This window comes from Pediculus humanus, genomic scaffold (assembly GCF_000006295.1).
Source record: "Pediculus humanus corporis 1103172108279 genomic scaffold, whole genome shotgun sequence".
Taxonomy (NCBI): domain Eukaryota; kingdom Metazoa; phylum Arthropoda; class Insecta; order Psocodea; family Pediculidae; genus Pediculus; species Pediculus humanus.
This window is the reverse complement of record NW_002987848.1, coordinates 447,479-460,970: the sequence shown is the minus strand read 5'-3', so window position 1 is coordinate 460,970 and position 13,492 is coordinate 447,479. Positions and strand designations below refer to the sequence as shown.

The 13,492-nt window shown below is 31.3% G+C and overlaps 1 protein-coding gene across 1 annotated transcript in view; it reads left to right on the top strand.

The window, feature by feature from the left end:
- Nucleotides 1–8,838, top strand: part of Phum_PHUM508900 (Ribosomal protein S6 kinase alpha-5, putative) — a gene marked incomplete at both ends in the record, with an annotated part of 52,265 nt that extends 43,427 nt beyond the window's left edge. Inside the window, 9 exons of the mRNA XM_002430979.1 lie at nucleotides 4,342–4,445; nucleotides 4,532–4,682; nucleotides 5,700–5,978; nucleotides 6,062–6,283; nucleotides 6,358–6,528; nucleotides 6,600–6,803; nucleotides 7,203–7,353; nucleotides 7,526–7,740; nucleotides 7,822–8,838. Of these exons, the coding sequence (XP_002431024.1) occupies nucleotides 4,342–4,445; nucleotides 4,532–4,682; nucleotides 5,700–5,978; nucleotides 6,062–6,283; nucleotides 6,358–6,528; nucleotides 6,600–6,803; nucleotides 7,203–7,353; nucleotides 7,526–7,740; nucleotides 7,822–8,838 (2,514 nt within the window). The remainder of the gene's footprint in view (nucleotides 1–4,341; nucleotides 4,446–4,531; nucleotides 4,683–5,699; nucleotides 5,979–6,061; nucleotides 6,284–6,357; nucleotides 6,529–6,599; nucleotides 6,804–7,202; nucleotides 7,354–7,525; nucleotides 7,741–7,821) is intronic.
- Nucleotides 8,839–13,492: the final 4,654 nt, after the last annotated feature.

The following is a 13,492-nucleotide window of genomic DNA, read 5'->3' as shown; positions in this document are numbered from 1 at the left end:
TGAATCGATGTCGTCGTGCGCGCGCAATAAATAAAATCATTCCGCCATATTTGTTTTTTTGTTTATCTTCTGCTTTTGGAATTTTACGAAATCGAGAAATAATAATAATAATTGTGATCATCTCATTCTTCATCGTTTTTCGTAATCGTCCGCAGTTTTATTTTTCCCTTTAAAAAATTTCAGAAAGGAAAAGGAAGGATAAGGGAAAGAAGGTGATGGGAAAGGGAAGGGAGAGAGAAAGAAAGAGAGAATAAAGTTAGTTTAAGGAAGGAAGAGTAAGGGTATAAAAAAAAAGGAAAATGAGAAAAAAAAATTAACCGGAAACAGTTGTTTTTATTAAATGGGTCAAAAAGTTTTTTTTTTCCTTTTTTTTTCTTTCTTTTTTTTGTTTTTCCTTTTTATCTGGTTTTAATTCAATTTTACCCCGGGTATTTTTTTTTGTTTTTTTTTTTGTTTTTTTTTTTTTTTTTGTGATTCGTCTTCTGCTGTTGTTTTTATTTTTTATTTATTTTTTTTCGAAATCTTTTTAATGGTTTCATGATTTCCAACAAAAAAAAAAAAAAGAAAAATTTATTTTTATTTTTGAGTTGTTTGTATTGTTGACCCCGAAACGAAACGAAACGGAAAACTTTTTTTTTTTAAAGGTACAAGAGGTTTTCTCTCTCTCTCTCTCTCTCTCTTTCTTTTTTTCTCCTTTTATGTGTGTTCGCGCGTGCGCGTCTGCCTTTCTCCTTCTTTTTTCCTTTAATCGGTGTTGTGATATTTTTCCTTATGTTTTTATAATTATGGTTTATGTGAGTAGATACTACGAACGAACAAATTCATTCCCCTCTTCCCGATTCTGCTTTCCCGATTTTATTTATTTTTATCCACTCATTCATTCATTCATTCATTCATTCATCCGATGTCATTGTATTTGTATTTTCCTCCCTGATAAAATTTTTGAATCTATTTTCCCTCCCTTCCTCCCGTTCGTATTTTTTCCCTCTCTATCACCGTTTCGACGATGCCGAACGTCATCAATCTACCACTAATTGCCCTTTTAACAAATGCTCTTTTCATTCCTTTTTTTTCCCCCTATAAATGTATCGAAAATAATGATAATAATAATGATATTTTATAATAATAGGATTTTTTCGTCGAATGGGAAAGTGGAAAATGTGGAAGTGAGTGCGAGAGAATTCGAATTGGAATAAAGTAAAGAGAGAGAGAGAGAGCAAGAAAAAATAAAAATAAAATGGGAGAATGATCCTTCTCCCGATCAGGGGCGGGAACGGGGAGAAACAGGGCGGGGCGGTGGGGGGGGGACTGATAAACGGAGAGAATTCCGTTTTGATTCGGTCAATAATCCGATCAATTTTGAATTTATTTTATTATAAAATATATTAATAATAATAATAAAATTTTTGCTCCCGATTTTCAAAAGGTTTTTTATTCCAAATGGGGGGAAAAAGGGGAGGGGGAGTTGGTATCATTGAACGTGATTGTAAACGCGGAGAGGAAAAAAAGCGATTTTTAATTAATTTTTTTTTTTTTTTTTTAAGTGTCAAAATTTAAATTTTTTTGTCGCCATTTTGTTTTTTTTCGAACGTTTTGTTTTAGTTTCGAACGGTGTCATATTCATAACAATTATTATTATTATCATCATTATCATTATCATTACCGGAACGCATGAGGAAAGCGCGGAGAACAATGAAAAAAAAAAAAAAATTTGAGGTCGAAATTATTTTTTTATTTTTTGTTTTATGTTTTAATTAAAACTTGTTGCTCGCATCGATCCTCGAACGTATTACGTAATAATAATAATAAAATAATAATGATGATGATGATGATAATAAAGAGCGCGAACGTTAAGTTTAGAGAATCTCGTCGGTTTGGATTTTTATTTTTAATTTTTTTTTTTTTTTTTAAATCTATATTCTGGATAATTACGACGGGAAAATTTCATAGAATTTTGTGACGTCATCGTTCGTACGTCACCAATCGACATGCCAACCAATCGACTCTCGCTTTTTGTTTTTTTTTTGTTATTTTACTTTTAAAGAGGAAACGTTTGTTTTTATGTGACAACAAAAGGCGCCGACTTTGAGGAAATTGTTAAATATTGTTATTATTATTATTATTTTATTTTTATTTCTTTTCCTGCCCCCTCCCCCTCCCCCTCCCTCACCACCCACTACCACCACCCCGCATTCTCCACGATTCGTGCGTGAGTTTTATTCGTTTTTTTTTCGCAATTTATTTTCTGTTAACGAGGAGTTGTTTGTTGCCACGAGCAAAAACAACGGCGACGACGACGACGACGACGAGAAAGTAATAATGAAAATAATTACGACGACGTTTTTTTTTTTTTTTTGTCGACAAAATAAAAAAAAAAAATTAACAATTTAACAGCTGGAAAAAAAAAAAAAAATGTACCTAACGGCGAAGGTCGAATTATTTTACATTATTTTTCCATCTTTTTAGTCGTCGTCGTCGTCGTCGTCGTTGCCGTCGTCGTCTGCTTTTATTATTCCAGTCGTCGAACGGGACGACCGTGTTTTGATTACATCATTTTAGCCATAGAAATTATTATCATCATCATCATTATTATTCGTCATATTTTTTTTTTTTTCACAAAATCTCTTTAAAGAAATAATCGTTCATTTATTAAATAATAATAATAATGATAATGATAATAATAATAAATTATTGCTGCGTTAATTTTCACTTCCGCGTTGCGAAATGATAAAGAATGAGGAGAAGGAAAATTTTTAATTTCTCTCTCACTTTTCTCTGGAGAAAAACAAAGGAAAAAAATGGTAAAAACGGGAAAAGTTTTCGCGGAATGGGGGGGGGTAGGGAGAGATGAAAAAGGAGAGAGAGAGAAGAAAGCGTCAAAGGATGAAAGCGTTTTTACAATGAAAAAAAAAAAAAAAAAGAATCTGGTGACTGGAACTTTTTTTTTTTTTTTATGACTGTACACATAAAAAATTATTTATTTTGTTTCGCATTTATAATAATAATAATAATAATAATAATAATAATGATGATGATGATAATGATGATGATAATGATGATGATGATAATGATAAATATTTAATGGCGTTTATGTGATGAAATGTTTTCATTTTTTCGCAATTTGCAACGTTTTTCTTTTATTTTTTTATTTTTTATTTTTATTTTTTTTAATTTATGTCAAAACGACGACAAAAATTATTATTATTATTATTAGAGAAAGAAAAAGAAATAAATTGAGTGAGAGAGAGAGAGAGAGGAAGGGGGAAATAGAGAGAGAGGAAAAAGTTGTTTGATTTTGATTCACATGAAACAAAAAAGAAAAATAAAAAATAAAATATATGGTTAAGGGCTCATATATAAATATCATTAGTCAATTTATTATTATCATTATTATTATTATTATTTTATTACCGAAGAGAGAGAAAGAGAGAGGAGAGAGAGGGAGAGAGAAAGAGAGTGCAGTGACCCACATCGCTTACGGCCTACGGCCTGTTGCGAAATCTCGAAAAAAAAAAAATTTTTTTTTTTTTTTTTGTTTTTCAAGCTGTGCTTATGATGTTGCTGATGTCGTGCCAATTTTTCCTTTTTCTCTTTTGTTTAATTCTTTCGTTTCCGGTTTTTTAGAATCGTTTTTGGTTTTTTATAATAATAATAATAATAATAATAATATTATTTTTTTTTTTTAGGCAAAAATCACAGAAAAAATAAAAAATAAATCGATCGGAAAATGATCGAATCGACCTTAATTTTTTTTTTTTTATTATTATTTGTTTAAACAAAAAAAAAAAAACTGAAAACCCGCCTAATCGTAAACAAATTCATTTTTATTGTTTTGACAAGAAATAAGAGAGAAAGAGAGAGAGACAGAAAGAGAAAGGGAAACGGAAATGAGTTTAAAAAAAGAGAGAATTTGATTTGAACACGGGGGGAGTAAGGAAAAGGATGTAATAAATATTTAAACGCATTGTCGATATTGAGTTTATTATCATTATTATCATCATTATTATTTATTAAAGCCCGATTTAAAAAAGAATTGAGGTCGTCTTCATTTAAATTAATTATCGTTATTATTATCATTATTATTAATATTATTACGTAATTACGTAATAATTACGACGCGCGCACCTGGAAAAAAAAAAGAAAAATTTTTCCTGATTTCGTTTGGTTTTTTTTTTTTTAAATGTTGGCAAAATTGTTTCATTTTTATTATTATTGTTATTATTGTTGTTAAGGGAAGGGGAAAGCGGGAAATGTAAAAGAAGAAGAAAAAAAAATTCTTGAAATTTGTCGCTGGTGCTTGTGATGATTGACGTTAAAATTTTTTTTTTTTTACATTTCCAGGCTGTAGATTGGTGGAGCGTCGGAGTTTTGACCTATGAACTATTGACAGGAGCCTCACCTTTTACCGTAGAGGGTGAAAAAAATACACAGCAAGAAATTTCTAGGTGAGTAAGCGAGTATTCGTGTTACCTTTTCGGAAAGAATGAAAATTAAAACAAAAATAAAAAATTTTTTAATTTTTTTTTTCCAGGCGGATTTTAAACGTGAATCCTCCGATGCCTCCGGGATTTTCACCCGAAGTCGCGGATTTCATAAGCAGGCTTTTGGTAAAGAATCCTAGGAAGAGATTGGGCGGTGGCGAAGATGATGCCGAAGAACTGAAAAGACATCAATTTTTTGCGGTTAGTTTTCTTTATCATCATCATCATCATCATTGTTTTCCATCATTTTACCCGTTCCAGTTTTTTATGTTTTATATGCGGGGGAAGAAAAAAAGGAAGGGAAAGGAAGGGAAGGGGATGATTAGAAAATTTTAAAAAAAAGTGGAATTAGAAATTTTGATTTTACTTTAAAGTCACGTTTTCATTTACTTCGTGAACGTAACACCGATTGAATCCTTTAAAATCCCTCTCCCTTCCACCTTCTCTCCCCGCTCTCTCCCTCTCCCCGCCAATTTTCTATTATTTTCATTAGCTCACATCAAAGCTTTTTGTTTTTCCATTTTCTTTTCATCACCCTTCCCCCCTCCCATCTCTCTCAGAGAGAGAGAGAGTGAGAGAGAGAGAGAGCAGGAAAACAGATTGGAAAATCTTTTTTTTTTTTTTTTTTTTAAAACCTTTCATTGTTGTTTCAAAGCAATTAAATCCCGAATTTGTTTTAACAAAGTTTAATGTAGGAGGAAGGGAGAGAGGGAGGGGGTAGGGGGAAGACGACGCGCGGGAAGTTTGTAATCTTTTTCCGGAATAAAAAATTATCCAGAATTTCCGCCACACACACAGACAAAATAAAATAAAAAAAAAAAAATAATTAATTGTATTTTAACATTTTTCCGAGAAAAAAAAAAAACAAAAGAAGACGGAGGAGAGTATGGAAAAAGATACGGGAAAAAGGATCAATTTAAATTTTTTTACAAAATGAATAAAGTAATAAATTTTCTTTTAAAATGAACGAGATGAAATTTGAAAAATCATTAGGGATATAATTTATTTAAAAAAAAAAAAATTAAACTATTTGATTTTAATGAAAAATGATCATTAAGAAAATTTTCTCCCGATTCCCCGTTTTCGCTCCCCTTTATCCTGTTGTTTTTTTTTATCCGTCTCGGAAAATTTTCTTCCCGTCGTCTGCTTCTTTTTTTTTCGTTGCTGTTGTTGTTGTTGTATTAATTTTTTTTTTTTTTTTGTTATCTCGTCCATCAGGGTACGGATTGGACTGAATTGGCAAGGAAAAACATACCCGCACCGTTTGTTCCAAAGATCTCGAACGAATTAGACGTGAGTAATTTTTCCGAAGAGTTTACAAAAATGACTCCGACGGATTCTCCAGCAATAGTTCCTCCAAATTACGATAAAATATTCAAGGGATATTCGTATGTCGCACCGAGCGTTCTGTTCAGCGAAAACGTCGTGAGCGAAGACATATTTAATATCGCCGACAGGAGACCGAGCCTGGCTAATTTGATTGCGGAAAAATTTAAGGTACCTTTTTGGGGAAAACGTCATCGTTGTCCGTCGTCGTCCGTGATGATGCCAACGTTTGAAAATTAATTTTTTTGTTATAGGATTCGCCCTTTTTTCAAAATTACGATATAAATTTAAAAGAGGGAATACTCGGAGACGGTAGTTTTTCCGTTTGTCGTAAATGCGTTCACCGTCGAACGGGTCAGGAATATGCTGTGAAAATAGTTACGAGACGTTTGGACTGCACACACGAAATAAATCTTTTGAGGACGTGTCAGGGTCATCCGAACATCGTGAACCTTCACGAGGTTTACTTCGACGAGGTTTGTATGGAAAATTCGCGGTTTAAAAAACTATTAGGATTATTATCATTATCGTTATCAATTTTGTGTTTCAGGCTCATACTTACATAGTTTTGGAATTGTTACGCGGCGGAGAACTTTTGGAAAGGATAAGGAGAAAGGACAGGTTTACGGAATCGGAAGCGAGTCAAATAATGAGAAAACTCGTGTCCGCCGTGAGTTTTATGCATTCCCATGGCGTCGTTCACCGCGATCTCAAACCGGAAGTGAGTTTTTCTCTCTCTCTTTGTCTCTCTCCTCGCAGCAGGATGTTTATTAATGTGGAATTTATTTGCAGAATCTCCTTTTCACCGACGATTCAGACACTGCCGAAATAAAAATAGTCGATTTTGGTTTTGCAAGAAAACACGAAGAAGAATCCATGCACACGCCTTGTTTTACGCTTTTATATGCCGCGCCGGAAGTTTTGAAACAAGCGTTCAACAGAGAAGAAGATGGCTACGATGAAAACTGTGATTTATGGAGTCTCGGAGTTATATTGGTGAGTTTTCACCCCCCTTTTTTCTTTTCTTTTTGAAATCGTGTCACAGACGAGAACGTTGGAGGATAAAAAAGAAAGAAGAAGAAGGGGAGGAGAGGAGAGGAGGGAACGTTTCATATTTTTAGTTTTGTGGGAAAAATTATAAACGATGGAACAAACAAGAGATTTATTTTTTTTTTGCTGTTGTGACGTTTTTTCCTTTTTTTTTTTCCTTTGATAAAATTTATTATTTAAAATTTAGAAAAAAAAAAAAAACTTTTTCTTCTGCTTCTTCTTCTTCTTTTCTTTATTTTCCAATGTCTGGAATCATCTGATTTACGATTTAATGATGACGTTTTTTTAAAGTTTTATTTTAATATAAAATTATTGTTGTTGTTGTTTGTTGTTTGTTGCGTATAGTACACAATGCTCAGCGGAAGAGTGCCTTTTCATGCAAGGTCTAGAGACGACAGCGCCGCTGCTGTCATGTGCAGAATAAAAGGTGGAGAATTTAATTTTCAAGACGAAGCTTGGGGACCCGTTTCGAATCAAGCAAAATCTTTAACCAAAGGTAATAATAATAATGATAATGATAATGATAATAAAACCGACGACGTTTTATTTATTTATTTATAACGAAAACTTTTCATAATTTTAATAATTTATATTAAAAAAAAAAATAAGGACAAAATAAATTCATAAGTTTTATGCGTTTGTTTGTTTGTTTGTTTTTAAACGTGAAGGATTGTTGACTGTCGATCCAAAGCAAAGACTTCAAATGAAAGATCTTTTAGAAAACGAATGGCTTCAGGGTAGCAACACTTCGGTGTATCCGACGACGCCGTTAATGACTCCAGACGTTCTTACAACAGGTTCGTCAGCGAGATCGGCGGAAATCGGCGTAAAAAAGACTTTCAAAGCATTCCATCAAGCACACAAGGAGGGATTTCGACTCCAGGTACCTGCAAGAACGTGAAAATTTTGTTCGTAAGGTTTTCAAATGATGATGATGATGATAATAATTATGGTTTTCCCGTAGGATGTCGTCAATGCGAAATTGGCTCAGAGGCGACGAATGAAAAAATCAACGGACGTACGAAGTTGTTCGTCGTCGTCGAGTTTTTCGACTTCGAGTTCATCGGGTACCTCTTCCATAAAAATGCCAACGAAAGTGAGTCAATCGGGTTCGGTGTGTTCGGTCGGGAGTTCGAATCGTGCTCATTCAAACAATACAACAAACGTTTTTAATTTTAACGCGAAACGTGTCGAAGAATACCTGTCGAGTTTGTCGTCGTCGTCGTCGAGCGAAGACTCATCGATTGCACACGTATTCGAATCCGGTGGAAATTTCGCCGGGAAAATATCGTATAATAACAACGATGGCGGCGGCGGTGGCGGTTGCGAAACTCCGATTCAGTTGAGTCTTCCGTTGTTGAAAGAATCGCGAAAGAGAAAATTATGTCACGAATCCGGGGATTCGTACGGGTTTCATAAAAAAAATTTAAATTCGAATCCGACGCAAAAACTTTCTGCCGCCGCCACGGGGTCCGCCGCTGCCACCGCGTCCGTCGCGGCGGTTTCGTCGAAATCGAAACGTGATAAAAAACTCAGAGGAGGAGACTTTATTGAAACAAGTGAAAAGAGAAAAATTGAGTCTAATCATTGTGACCAAAGAATTAATAATAATAATAATGTTAATAGTAATAATAATAATAATAATAATAAAACGGATGAGATGCCTGTGATTATGACAATTAAATGTGATACTACCAAGATAGGAGACAGCGTGCCTTCCATGGGTCCCATGACGAGATCCAAGAAAAGAAAATTAGAATCGGATGCGAACGCGTCCGATCGAAGCGACGACGAACATCAACAAAATTCTCAACACCACCACAATTACCACCAACACCACAGTCATCACCACCATCAACACCATCAGCACCACCACCACCATCATAGTCAACCGAAAAGAAATCGTTACGGTAAAGAAAGAAATCGGAGGAAAGTTGTTGGGAAAAAAACTTGTTCGACGGGTCATAACGTCAACGAATGACGTTCAAAAACAGGGAATTAGATTAAATTTTTCGTGGTACTTTATTTTAATTTTTACGTTCGGATGATGAATAATTCGATAAATCAATCAAGCAGTCAGTCAATCAATCATTGACTTAATGTTGTCTGCGGCCACGTGAATGAGATGAAAAAAAAAAGCGTCAGATTTTTTTATTGAAAATTCGGTCAAATCATCGTATATGTAATGTAATTTACAAATCGTTACCTAATTATTATTACCATTCGAATTTATTATTATTATTATTATTATTATCATCATTATCATTATTATTACTTTTAAGAAAAGAGTATATATATGAATTGTAATAATAATAATAATAATAATAATAATAATGATAGAAAAGTGCGTGTTGTTGTAATAACCGCTGGTCGGTTATAAACGCACTCTTATATACATATATATAAATATCTAATATAAAAGTATACATAATAATAATAATGATAATGATAATGATAATAATGTCGGTCGAATTAACAGAGGAAAAAAAAAAAATGTTTTGAATCCGATTTAAATCTTCTCTTTTCTATTTTTCGTATTTATAATTATATATATATTTGAAATTATTATTATTATGATTATCATTATCGTTATTATTATTATTATTATTATTAAAAAGAAATTTTATTTTGAAAATTCGACGTGGCCTTTGATGTGCGAATGAGTGTGTGTGAGTGAGTGAGTGAGTGCGTGCGTGTGCGGATGTGTTTGTTTGTGTCTGTCTCACGCGCTCTTAAAAAAAAAAAAAACGAATCAACGTAAAAAAAGAGTAAGTTTGTTGTTATCATTATTATTATTATTATCATCATCATCATCATTATCATTATCATCATCATCATCGACATCATCATAACGATTATTATTATTATTAATGTAATCGTTGCGGTTGTTGTTGTTGTCGGGAATTTTTTTTTTATTTTTCGCAACGTGAGAAAAAGGAAAAGGAGAGAAGGGGGAGAGATGAGTGAGGGTAAAAAAAGGTAGTACAAAGTTTCAATAGTGAAAGAGTACAAAAAAAAGGATCGGGTTTTTAGAAAAGTGGAAGCAGATGAATGAAAAGACGTAGGAAAAGAAAGAAAAGATTAAAGGAAAATTGGATTTTAGTCATTTCATTTTTTATTTTATATGAATGGGGAATCGGGGGGATTAGGGGAATTAAGAGGGGGAGAGGAACAAAAACAATAATAATAATGTTAATACACAAAGGAAAAAGGGTGAGGTGGGGTGGAGGGAGGAGGGAAAATGGTCGAAACGTCAGAATAAAAAATTTTAATATTTATTATTATTATTATTATTCAGGAAAATTCGGATTCGATCGGAAAAGAGGAAAGGAAAGGTAAGAGGAGGAAATGGAGGGTAAGGGGGGCTTGAAACTCATTTCAAATCCGGTTTCTCTCCTCCTCCCATTTCAAAAGTTTTAAACGTTCGTTAACCCCTCCCCTCCCCTTCTTCTTCACTCCCTTTATCCCCGCCCAAAATCATCCTTCCCCCTCTCTATCTCCCCTCCCAGACTGAAAAAGAAGAAAAAGACAGATTGTCATCGTTCTCAGTATATTCCATCGACCATAGAAAAATTATTTTCGAAAATTGTGGCAGTTTAATTAGGTAGCTAATTGAAATCGATCGATTCGTATCGATAAATCGATTAACGATTTCGATTTATTTTATTTCTCAATAACGAATCGATTTTTTACATTAATTAATTTATTATTATTATTATTAATTTTTTTTTTTTAAATAATCCGCGAGAAAAAAAAATTCGTTGATTTGTGACAGGACGGATGCGAAAAAATAAAATAAAATGGCGGACGAATGAAATTATAAAAAATGCGATCGATCGATGGATCGATAGATCGAACAAATCGATATAGTTATTATTATTATTATCATTATTGTTATTGTTTTTTTTCGATTTTTTTTAGTATTCTTATTTGTACTAATTTTTATTATTGTTAACTTTTTTTTTAACGGTGACAAATCGATTGTCAAACAAACAATCGATCGATCGATTTTTTTGTTGGTGACCTTGAAATTCGGTCACGCAACCTGCGAATTTTTTGTTATTTTTTTTTTTTAAAAGTAAAATTTGCTTTCGTCGGTATAAAAAAAATTTTAAAGAATTTTTTTTTTTTAAATTATAAATCGATGACGTCGTTGATTTTTACACGATGATGATGACAATAATAATAATAATAATAAGCGATCAATATTTTTTTTTTTTTTTAAATAATAAACCGTGCAAGTGTTTGATAATTATTTTGTGCGTTTTAAATAACGTGACTCTTTTACATTTTAATTAATAATAATATTAATAATAGTAATAAGTTTACGAGAACGATTAATAATTTAATTAATTTTTTTTTTATTAATTTATAAATATTTAAGAACGACCATATTGATTGCGTGTCACGTTTAATAAAAAAAAAAAAAAAAAAAAAAAAAAAAAAAGAAATTTTTGCTAAGATAGAAAGTGACATCCATTGTAAATTTTATTTTAAAAAAAAGAGTTGTTTTAGTACAATTTTTCAAACAATAGATGTCACTTTACGTTTTTTTATTATTTATATTATATTATTTTTATATAATATAATAATAATGATGATGATGATGATGATGATGATGATGACGTCGGGAAGAAAATTTAAGTAAGGTTGATTTGGTTTGTATTACCGATCGATTTTTTTTTTTTTTTTAGTATTGATTCGAACAAAAAGAGATTCTTTTCTCTTATAATAAAATAATTATTATTATTATTATGTAATTGAATGAATGTTGGGGGTCATGACCCCAAACAAAACAACTTTTCAAATGTTCAATGTTATCAAATCGTTCGAGTTATGAATGAATGGTAAGAGTGAGAGAGAGAGAGAGAGAAAAAAAATGTTACACGAATCTCATTATCCCCCCTCCTCCTAGATTCTCTGTCTCTCCTTCCCTTTCACCCTCTCCCCCCCTCCCAAAGAAGCGGGTGGAAATTGAAAATGGAGAATTTTTATAAAGTGCCTCAAATTTTTGGTTAAATTTCGTTTGTTGCTGTTTGCCGTAGACGTCGAAGCCTTTTTTTTTTAATTAATTAATTAATTATTCTTGTTATTGTTGTTGTTGTTGCTGTTGTTTGTTTTTGCTCTATGCTGATAATAATAATAATAATATTGATGGTTGTTAAGTGATAATAATCATATCCGTTAGGATTTAAATTTGATTTTGATTTATTATCATTATAATAACGATAACATTTGAATTTATAAACACACAGACACGAACTGTGTGACTTTTTTTTTTTTTTTAAGGGAGACGTCGGGGGAGGAGAATGAATGATGAATGGATAGAAAAGAGAGGGAAGGGGAGAGTGGGGAGGGAACTTTTTGAAAAAAGTCGTCGTTTTGTTTTTTCCGTCGTTTAACTAAAAATTTCTTTTTGCCTTAAATAAATAATTAAATAATTGATATTAATTGCGTGTGAATAATAATACGTACACGCGCGTTAATAATAATAATAATAATGATAATAATAATAGCAACAACAATAATAATAATAATGATAATTTTTCACGTGATTTTTTTTTTGTTTTTCTCTCCGGGAAATTTTTTTTCTTTTTTTTTTCTCTCCGGGAAATTTTTTTTTTTTGCACTTTCGCGTGACCTTTTACATTTTTACGTATTCATTAATGATGATGATAATATTTGTACGATTTCATAACTCGAAAGTGACAATTAATAATAATAATAATAATGACGAAATAAGTGATATCGTGTGACCAATGAGTGAGAGCGCGTGCGAGAATGCGTAAAAAAAAATGCGTGAAAGTGAAAATTAAAAAAAAAAATAAAAGAAGAAGAATGATGATGATAATGATAATGATAATAATAAATGATAATAATAATAATAATAAATAAATAAATATTGTTTCCCTTTTGAAATATTTTATTGTTTGTTGTGAATTATTAAGAATAAAAAAAAAAAAAAAAACAAAAAAAAACAAAAAATTAAAAAAAAATAATTAAAAAATGAAAAAAATTTATTTAATTGTGTAAAAATCTTATTACAATAATAATAATAATAGTAATAATAATAATAATATTTGTATTAAAAAAAAACGAGAAAAAAACAAAAAGAAAAAAAATATATGAGATATATATATATATACACAAACACATACGTGTTGTTTACGTAATTGAATGTAAAAAAATTTTTTTTTCTCTTTTGTTCCATTCATTCATTCATTCATTCAATCCTTTTTATTCCAGGTAGTTTTCAGAAACGTGTGAAAGAAGAAAAAATTATCGGTAACGTAATTTGGTGACGTCATTTAAAAAAAAAAATATTCGATCGAATGTGAAAAATTACGAAAAATCATTTTCCAATATGATGGAGGGTTGGGATCGTTTGCCTGGAGAAGAAACGTTTGAAAACTAAAAATGATGATGCGTTATGTTATTATTGTTGGAAAAGAAAAATGGAAAATTTTTTGACTGGAATGAGGAAAAAGATTTCAATGTTAAAATTATCCAATTAACAAAAGATTTAAAAAAAAAAAAGGAAAAAAAAACTTTTCCAAAATTTTATTTTGATCACGATTTTCTTTTAAAGTTTAATAAGAGTTTTTTTTTGTAAAAGAAAAAAAAGTCTGGAATTT